This window comes from Micromys minutus, assembly GCF_963924665.1.
Source record: "Micromys minutus genome assembly, chromosome: 29".
In the NCBI taxonomy this organism is placed as follows: Eukaryota; Metazoa; Chordata; class Mammalia; order Rodentia; family Muridae; genus Micromys; species Micromys minutus.
In genome coordinates this window covers 36,779,586-36,789,027 of record NC_137964.1, presented here as the reverse complement: position 1 = coordinate 36,789,027, position 9,442 = coordinate 36,779,586, and the positions used below count along the sequence as shown (strand labels likewise).

At 49.9% G+C, this 9,442-nt stretch overlaps 1 protein-coding gene across 5 annotated transcripts; it reads left to right on the top strand.

Annotated features, from left to right (window-relative positions):
* Positions 1-758: 758 nt before the first annotated feature.
* LOC308439400 (interleukin-3 receptor subunit alpha-like) lies at positions 759-6,396 on the top strand. 5 transcript variants are annotated; one of them, XM_080941194.1, is made up of 12 exons: positions 759-966; positions 1,312-1,398; positions 1,593-1,747; positions 1,828-1,948; positions 2,299-2,431; positions 2,937-3,121; positions 3,639-3,754; positions 4,269-4,298; positions 4,383-4,494; positions 5,097-5,199; positions 5,728-5,803; positions 6,258-6,396. In XM_080941194.1, exons 2-12 carry the CDS (start codon positions 1,353-1,355, stop codon positions 6,321-6,323), a joined length of 1,143 nt encoding a protein of 380 aa, XP_080797320.1. In that variant the 5' UTR covers positions 759-966; positions 1,312-1,352; the 3' UTR covers positions 6,324-6,396. The 5 variants fall into 5 exon arrangements, with proteins under 5 accessions (XP_080797320.1, XP_080797322.1, XP_080797321.1 ...); XM_080941196.1 differs by lacking the exon at positions 3,639-3,754 and having other exon boundaries at positions 4,396-4,494; XM_080941195.1 differs by lacking the exon at positions 3,639-3,754 and having other exon boundaries at positions 4,201-4,298.
* The last annotated feature ends 3,046 nt before the right edge of the window (positions 6,397-9,442 follow it).

Genomic DNA, 9,442 nt, shown 5'->3' with positions numbered 1-9,442 from the left:
CCTTGGGATGACTGGAAAGTCTCAGAGTCTGACTTCAGCCTTTTCTGTGTCTTTAGGGTCTCACATTCTAAGAATGTGTGTTTTGGAAAAGTCTCAGAACGCCTAAAAACTTTTACATCAACGGACACAGACTTTCTGACCCCTTTTGAGAATGACATCGTTGGCAGGAAGTCATGTGTGCTAGCGCTTGAATGCCAGGCTCGATTGCCAGGCTCGGACTTCCTGCTTTCTTCTTCTTCTTCTTCTTCTTCTTCTTCTTCTTCTTCTTCTTTTTTTTTTTTTTTTTAAATCGGAACAGGAGACTGGAAGTCCCAGGCTGGAGAAAGTGATTGACAGATACCCGCAATCAGGCTTTTTTTTTTTTTTTTTTCTGTCTTTTTCGGTGACATTGCCTATGGGAAGTCACACGTTCCCCCCCCCCCCCCCCTTGTCTGTGATTCTCAGACTCAGACTTTCTGTTTTGTTGAGTCTATGACAGCGCCTTTGGGAAGTTCCGCCCTCATTTCCTTTATTGACAAATCTCAACTTCCTGCTCCCCCCCCCCCTTTTTTTTTTAAATCAGCGTGGTCGCGGACAGAAAACCCCACCCCCACCTCTGTGATTGACAGACCTCGACTTCCTGATCCATTTGGTGTGTGTTAGGTCCATGAAAGTCCCAGCCCCGCTGCCTTATTGACAGCCTGCACCCCGGTGCCCTCCTCTCTAATAAATGCCACCCTCTACACCGGGTATGGCTTCAACCTTTCGGTAAAGAGTAGGCACGGCCAGAACAGGAGGGGCTCGAAGAGCGAGAGATTGATAGGCAGCCGCTTTCCGGTCTCAAGCGATTAGGGTTACACTCCAAGTTGGCGCCAAGGGCTGGGGGCGTGACGGGGCGACCCCGTGTGACCCCAAAGCCCCTCCCACCACTCCGGACAGTTCCTGAGTCAAAATCGGGGTGTAGCCGCTTGGGTTACAGGGTTGGAGGTCAGTGCCGGGACAGGGAGTGGGGGGATTGGGGGGAAGGGGAAATAGGGGTGGGGGGACGTTTAGTGATCTGGAAGCCACAGGATATCCCTCCTCCCATTTTCTATTGGGAATTTTTGGAGGTTGCGGGGCCAGCGGAGGTCGGGGGTCGTGGGAACCAGGGGCGGGTGTTTTTCTGGTCTCCAACCAGACACAGGAAGTTTCGCCCCCCACTTTCTGTCGTGGCTCCTAAGACCCTGGTGCTTGGGGTGGGGCCCGTGGAGGGCGGGGCCCGTGGAGGGCGGGGCCCGGTGGGCGTGGCCTGCGAGCTCACCCTGCTCTTTCTCTGCCCTCCACCCTCTGCAGGCCTTGTGTAGTTGAATCCTAATCCGGTTTCCAGTGCTGTCATGGTTGCCACCTTGTGGCTACTGCTGGTGCTGTCGGCAATTCGGGGTGAGGGTGGCCTCAACCAGACACCGCCCATCGTCCCTACCCCGCCCCTCAAAGCTTAGGCCCCACCCACCCATGTTTCCCCCGGGCGGATGGCATCATTAAGCAGTTCTGGGAACCCCTCCCACCGCAGTGGCTTCTACCGATGGCGTCACATGTCAATCAAACCGGCCCCACCCCCCCACTTTCTGTCGCAGGTTTCAGGTCACTGGCCCTGCCCACGGTGTCGCCCGCAGGTCCACACATCCGGAACCTGCGCATGGATGCTGCTAGGCGCAGCCTGACCTGGGAGTGGGACGGCACTCCGGGCGTTCGCTTTCTGTGCCGCAAGGGGGGGCGGGACCCGGTTCGGGTGAGGGGGCAGGTCTTCCTGTTGGGAATGGGCTTCCTGACTCCGCCCCTGTGCTGACCCCGGCCCGGCCCCATTCCTAGGCTGACCCTCAGCGCCTGCGCTGCTCATTCCCAGCGCTCTCCCTGTGCCATGCTACGGACTTTGAGGTCTTCCCTGAGGGCCGCGAGGGCATGGCCGTTTCTGTCCGCTTTCCGCCTGCAGGTTGGTGTCACCCTCATCCTGCCACTTCTGCCTCGCCCACTGTGACCCCTGACCTTGTGTCTGACCCTCACGGCCTTTGTGTGACCTTTGACTCACGATTGACCCCTGAGCCTCATGTTTGACACTTGACCCTGCCCCTGGTGTCTGAACTCTGACTGTGACCTCCGACCCTATATGTGACCCCGGGTCCAAAGTTTGACTCTCAGGCTCCATGCAAGACCCCTGACTCCCCACATCAGATCTCTGACCCCACATTTGATCCCTGACCTCATGTCAGTACTAAATTCATGTTTGACCCCCGACCTCTGCACGACCCTTCTGAACCTTGTTCGTGAACCCCAACCCTGCAGACTCTGACCGGACAGCGTCTGCCCGCTACCTGAGCTGCCGAGTACAGGATGTAGACCGGCTGAGCTGCAGCTGGGGACGGGGCCCCAGAGCGGGCAGCGATGTGCACTACCGAATGTTTGTTCGTGATGCCAGGTGGGCAGCGCCCAGGGGCGGGTGCTAGGGTCATGAGGTAGGCGATGATGATGTCACTTCCTACTTGCATGGCTTCCCACATGGGTGGGGCTCAGTGCGCCCTGATCATCTCACTTATTTCCTGTAACATCACTTCCCATCTAAATTTTATTTTCCTTCCACTTGGACATTATTTCCTGTGTCGGGGTGGGACTTCCTGTCTCTCAGGGGTGAGATTATATCTCTGCCAGGGCGTGACTTCCTGCATAAGCAGGGCGGGGTCTTGGATGGGTGAGGTCACTTTCTGTGGAGGCACGGGTCACGTCCATCGCTGGTGACTTCTGTGTGGGCGGGGATGGAGGGGTCGAGGATTTCCTGTCTCAGGGATGAGTATTAGGGTTGGGAGTTTCAGTTACTGTCGCTTAGAAGGACTTTCTGCCTAGGGTGGGACTTCATTTCTGCTGGGGTGGGTGATGTCACTTCTAGCTCCCCGAGCCAACCCCACCCACCCGGGTCTTGCCCACAGGCACGGCCCCGCCCATGACCAAGAGTGCCCAGCCTATGAAGTCGACGCCCACGGGGCTCGGGTGGGCTGTGCCCTTGATGGTGTCACAGACCTTGCAGCGACCCTGGTGACCGTGACCGTGAACGGCAGCAGCCATGCTGGCCCCGTGCCCTGCACCGACCTCGCCCTGGACCTTGCTGCCGCCGGTGAGCCTACTGTGCGTGTGGGGTGAGAGTGGAAATGGGCCTACTGCACACACGATCATCCCACAAGATAAATAGACCTAATGTGTGCCCGCGGCATTCTGGGGTATGGACAAACCTGTGCACAGTTCCTTCCTCTGGGGTAAAAAATTGGCCTAGTGTGTGCTGTGTGGCACACCCAGACATAAAAACAGGCCTACATAGGCACCTGTGGTTTCAAAATGGACCCACTGTGTACCTCTCACACAGAAAATGGGCCTAAAACATGTTGGTGTCCCTATGAGGTGGTAATCGGCCCTACTGTGCACACCAGCTCCTATGTGGGAGAAAATGGGCCCACTATGCTCACGCGCCCATGTGCAGTGACCGGCATACTGTGTGCTTGTGCAACCCCCGGTGGATGGCCCTTCACACCTTCAATGCACATCCCAACCTGAGGTCCCTCATTCTGCACACAATACGGGGGCCATGGGGGTACGGCCCCTCCCCTGACCTCCCGCATTCACCCTGCCCACCTCAGAGATTCTGACCCCGCCCACCGTGACTGCTGAGTGCAACGGGTCCGAGGCGCTTGTGCGTTGGGTCATGCGCAGCTGGTTCCACCACAGCTTCCGGTTCACAGTGCAGCTCAACCGGGTGGGTGGCGCCACTTTATGTCCAGAGATCACCACTATCTTTCTCAGGGTTGGCACTTTCTATCCCGGAGTCCAACTTTCTGTCCATTAGACATCACATCCTGCAGGGTCAACATTACTTCCTGTCTCACCGATTCCACTTCCTGCTTGTTTATGCCACTTCCTGTCCTTCTGACATGACTTCTTGGTCAGTATAGACAACTTCCTGTTCCCTTAATGATGCTTCCTATCCCAGGAACTCCACTTCCTGTCCTCTACATCATTCACTGTCTTGCTGACATCACCTTTTGACCATTGACTCCGCTTCCTGTCCCTCCGGCGTCTCTTTTCCTGGCAAGGTCACTGTCTGGGGACTCGGCGTCCTCTCCCAGAGAAGTCACTTCTTGTCCTCATGACCTCACTTCCTGTCTTGATGCCACTTCCTGTTTGGACCACTACTTGTTCTAGTGATGCCAGTTCCTGTCTGTCTGACATCACTTCCATTCTGTCTGATGCCACTTCCTGTACATCCCCAGAGCTCGCAGGCTGCACCAGAGGAAGAGACTGTGAGTTGGGGTTCAGTCGGGGAAGTGGCTGTGGTGGGCGTGGTCTGCCAGTGACCTTCCATCCCACCGTGGCTCCACCCCTAGGTCTATGTCTCAGACCTCAGGGTTGTGAATCCCACCGTCTTCTCTGTTCGTGTTCGCGCCGAGGCCCCCGGGTCAGGCGGGGCTAGCCCCTGGAGTGATGTGCGCAGCCTGGGTAAGTGACCCATCTGTCAGCACCTGGACCCACCCACTTCCTGTTTTCTAATGACTGTGTTGCTCTACCCCAGTGAGGTCACTTTGTGCTTTTCCAGCCATGCCTCGTGCTCACTGATTTAATTCCTGATTTCTGAGAACAAGTCCTGCCCACCTCACCACAGCCCCACCTCCTCCTGAAGTCCTGGGTTGGGTTCTGGCCCCACTTTCTCTTCTCAGCAATGTCACTTCCTGGTTCCCCTGTCACTTCCTGGCCCTCATGCAATTTTCAGGTTCATCTGACCAATCCCCACACCTTCACAAAGCCCTGCCCCTGCCAAGGTCACCAGGGCTGGTACTGACATCACTTTATGTTCCACTATGATTTGACTTTCTTGTCCTGCCCCATTTCCTGTTCACATGTGACCTCAATTTTTGGTTCTGCCCCACATCCTGTGCCTCTTTGACTTCACTTCATGTTCCATCCTTTAATTCTTGTTCCACACGCCGTTACTTTCTGTATTTCCCTCACTCCCTGTTCCCTGTGACCTCATTTTCTGTTCTTGCCCTCACTTCCCTCCCCCCACCCGCCTCACATCCAGTTCTTTTCTACCCACTCCACAGACTGCAACCAAGCTTCGACCTCGACCCCGACGATGATGTCGTTGCTGCTGACAGGCGGGGGGGCAGTGCTTACAGGGTTGGCTGCGCTGCTGCTGTGCTGGAGGTAATAGCACTGAGGGTGGGGCCTCTGGAAGACATGTTTCTCTCACCTCACTTCCTGTTCTACTTCCAGTCTCACTTCCTGCTTTACTTCCTGTCTCACTTTCTCCTAACTTCCTGCCTCACTTTCTTCACTTCTTGTCTCACTTCCTGTCTTACTTCCTGTCTCATTTCCTGCTTCACTTTTTCTTCACTTCCTGTCTCACTTCCCTCTCACTTTTCTCACTTCCCCCTCACTTTCTGTCTCAATTCCTGCTTTTCTTTCCTTCCACTCGCAAATTCAAGCAAATTTGTACTAATTTATGTCAAAATTATGTAGATTTGTTTAAAGGAGCCCTATGTCGTCATTTTCTGCCCTTGCTGTCATTGACAGCTGTGGGCATTTTTGCATTGACTGACAGCCAGGGGAGGAGGGGACCTATTTACCACAAATTTACACAAAACAGTGTAAATTTATGCAAATTCATCACTGTTCACAATGGTGATGTCACCGCCCCACTTCTACCAGTGACTGATATCTTGACCCCCACAGAAAGTCCCCGCTACGGAGCTGCCTCCTCCCGCCCATCCCGCGAACACGTATCCCCTCTGAGCTGACAGGGGAGACGGTGAGTGGGAGCAGGGCCTCAAGGGCGGGCCCAGAGGCGCAGCCAGCTCAGGCAAAGCGAGCCATGACCACTTCTTGATGAACAGTCCAACTTCCTGTCCCACACGACACCATCTCCTGTCTTAGTCCTACCCTCCTGTGACAACACCTACTCCGCACCCAATTTCTGTCCTGACAGGCAAACTTTCTGATGACGGATGGGTGGGCAAGATCAGGTTGGGTCGTCGTCGCCTTTGGGAATTGAATGTGGGGTGGGCTGAAGGGTTGACATCAAGGTAGGTGTGCCCTAGGGTGAGTGATAGGGGTGTGGCTATAAGTGGCTGACAGCTCTGTTAGTTCCTGTGATTGGCAGGTAGGTGTGACCTTTGTTGTGAAGAGCCAGTGGGTATGGCTTTGAAGTGATGGACAGGTGGGTGTGTCTCAGTGCTGACAGATTCGTGGTGGGTGTCCCACAGGTCCCTTGGGCCCCGCCCCCTGAAGAGTGCATGGTGACACGGGTGATGGATGCTGGTGGAGACTGAGCAGCGTCGGATCCCATTCATCAGCACCGCCCCCACCCCATCTTTCCCACCCAGATGCTGGGGTCAGAGGTCAAACATAAAGCCATTGGACTAAACTCTCGATATTTATTGTGTCCACAAGTCGGGGGTGGGGTTCAGGGCGTCAGTTGGAGCAGGAAGTGACGTCCCAGAAACAGGGCGGGTTTCTCAGGGGCCTGGTCTTGGGTGGCAGGTAACCGATGTCACTTCCAGATGTTTGGGGTCACTTTCTGTTGTAGAATATCATTTTCTGTTTTTCTTGGCTTGATTCCATGCGTCTCTGGTGTCACTTCCTGTCTTCTGATGTCACTAACTGTCCCTCCACTTCCCATATCCTGACCTGTCAGCCTCACTGCCCTTCTGTGTCACTTTCTATCTCTAGAGGCCACTTCCTGTTTCTTTGAAGTCACTTCCTGCCCTTCCCACCTATGCATCCCCACTTCCTGTCCCCATAAGAGCACAGCTGGCAGCTCTAGAACAAAAGGAAGCAAATGCACACAAGAGGATAAACTTATGGTTAAAGTCAACCAAGTAGAAACAAAAAGAAATATACAAAGAATCAAGAAAGACAGGGCTGGTACTTTGTGGGGGGGAAGATTATATACCCTTAGCCAGACTAAGGAGAGGGTGCAGAAACAATATCCAAATTAACAGAATCAGAAATGAAAAGGAGGCATAACAACAGAAACTGAGGAAATTAAAAATCATCAGATCCTACTACAAAAGCCTATACTCAACAAAACTGGAAAGTCTTCATGAAATGGACAGATTTCTAGACAGATACCAAGTACAAAAGTTAAATCAGGATCAGATAAACAATCTAAACAGTTCCATAACTGCTAAAAAAATAGAAGCTGTCATTAAAAGCCACCCAACCAAAAATAGCACAGGACCAGATGGGTTTAGTGCAGAATTCTATCAAACATTCAATAGAATACCTAACACCAATTCTCTACACACTACTCCACAAAATAGAAACAGAGGGAACTACCTAATTCATTTTTTTTGAAACTACAATTATGCTTATACTAAACCACACAAAGACCCGATAAGGAAAGAAAACTTCAGACCAATTTCCCTCATGAACATTGATGCAAAAATACTCAAAATCTTGAAACCATAATCCAAGAACATGTCAATGATCATTTACCATGATGAAGTTGGCTTGATGCAGAGATGGTTCAATATATGGAAATCCATCAATGTCATCCACCATATTTAAAAAAAAAAAAACTCAAAGAAAAAAAACATACATGATCATCTCATTTGATGCTGAGAAAGCATTTTACAAAATTCAACACAGCTTCATGATAGAAGTATTGGAAAGATCAGGAATTCAAGGCCTGTACTTAAACACAGTGAAAGCCATATATAGTAAACCAGTAGCCAGCATCAAACTAAATGGTGAAAACCTGGAAGCAATCCCATTAAAATCAGGGACTAGACAAGGCTTCCTACTCTCTCCCTACCTATTTACTACATAGTACTGGAAGTCCTAGCCAGAGCAATTAGATAACAAAGGGAGGTCAAAGCGATACAAATTACAAAGAAAAAAAAATCAAAGTATCACTACTTGCAGGTGATATGATATTATACTTAAGTCACCCCAAAACTTTCAAGAGGGAAATCCTAAACCTGATAATCAACTACAGCAAAGTGGCTGGATATAAAATTAACTCAGACAAACGAGTACCCTTCCTCTACTCTAAGAATAAACTGGCTGAGAAGGAAACTAGAGAAATGACAACATTCAAAATAGTCACAAGCAATATAAAATACCTTGGTGTGACTTTAACAAAACAAGTAAAATATCTGTATGACAAGAATGTCAAGTTTCTGAAGAAAGAGATTAAACATCTCAGAAAATGGAAAGATGCTCATGAACTGGAAAGATCAACATAGTAAAAATGCCATCTTGCCAAAAGTAGCCTACAGATTAAATGCAGTTCCCACCAAAATTCCAACTCAGTTCATCATAGACTTAGAGCAATTTGCAAATTCATTTGGAATAACAAAAAACCCAGGAAAGCAAAAATTATTCTCAATAAAATAGCATCTGGGGGAATCACGATCTCTGACCTCAAGCTGTATTACAGGACAATAATGATTAAAAACTGAATGGTTTTGGTACAGAGATAGGCAGGTAAATTAGTAGAATAGAATTGAAGGCCCAAAAATGAACCCACACACCTATGGTCACTTGATCTTTGCCAAAGGAGCTAAAACCATTCAATGTTAAAAGGACAGACTCTTCAACAAATGGTGTTGGATCAACTGGCAGTCAGCGTGCAGAAGAATGCAAATCGATTCATTCTTATCTCCTTGTACAAAACTCAAGTCAAAGGCCTCTATATAAAACCTGAAATTCCTAGAAGAGGAAGTGGAAAAGGGTTTAGAACACATAGGTACAGAGAAAATTTTCCTGACAGAACAATAATGGCTTATGCTCCAAGATCAAGAATCAACAAATGCGACCCCACAAAATTGCAAAGGACATGTTCAATAGGACAAAACAGTAATCAACAGAATGAGAAAACATCTTCGCCAACCCTACATCCATTAGAGGGTTTATATCCAATATATACAGAGAACTCAAGAAGTTAAATTCCAGAGAATCAAATAATCCTATTAAAAAATGAGGAACATAGCTACACAGAGACTTCTCAACAGGAATATCGAATGGCTAAGAAGCACCTAAAGAAATGCTCGACATCCCTAGTCATCAGAGAAATGCAAATCAAAACCTCCCTAAGATTCCACTTCACACCAGTCAGAATGGCTAAGATCAAAATCTCAGGTGACAGCAGATGCTGGCGAGGATGTAAAGAAAGAGGAACACTACTCCATTGTTGGTGGGATTGCAAGCTGGTACAACCACTCTGGAAATCAATCTGGCAATTCCTCAGAAAAATCAGACATAGAACTACCTGTGGACCCAGCTATTCCACTCCTGGACATATGCCCAAAAGATGCTCCAACATATAACAAGGACACATGCTCCACCATGTTCATAGCAGACTTATTTATAATAGCCAGAAGCTGGAAAGAACCCAGATGTCCTTTGTTTTTCTCTCTTTGGTTATTTTGTTTATTTGTTTTTT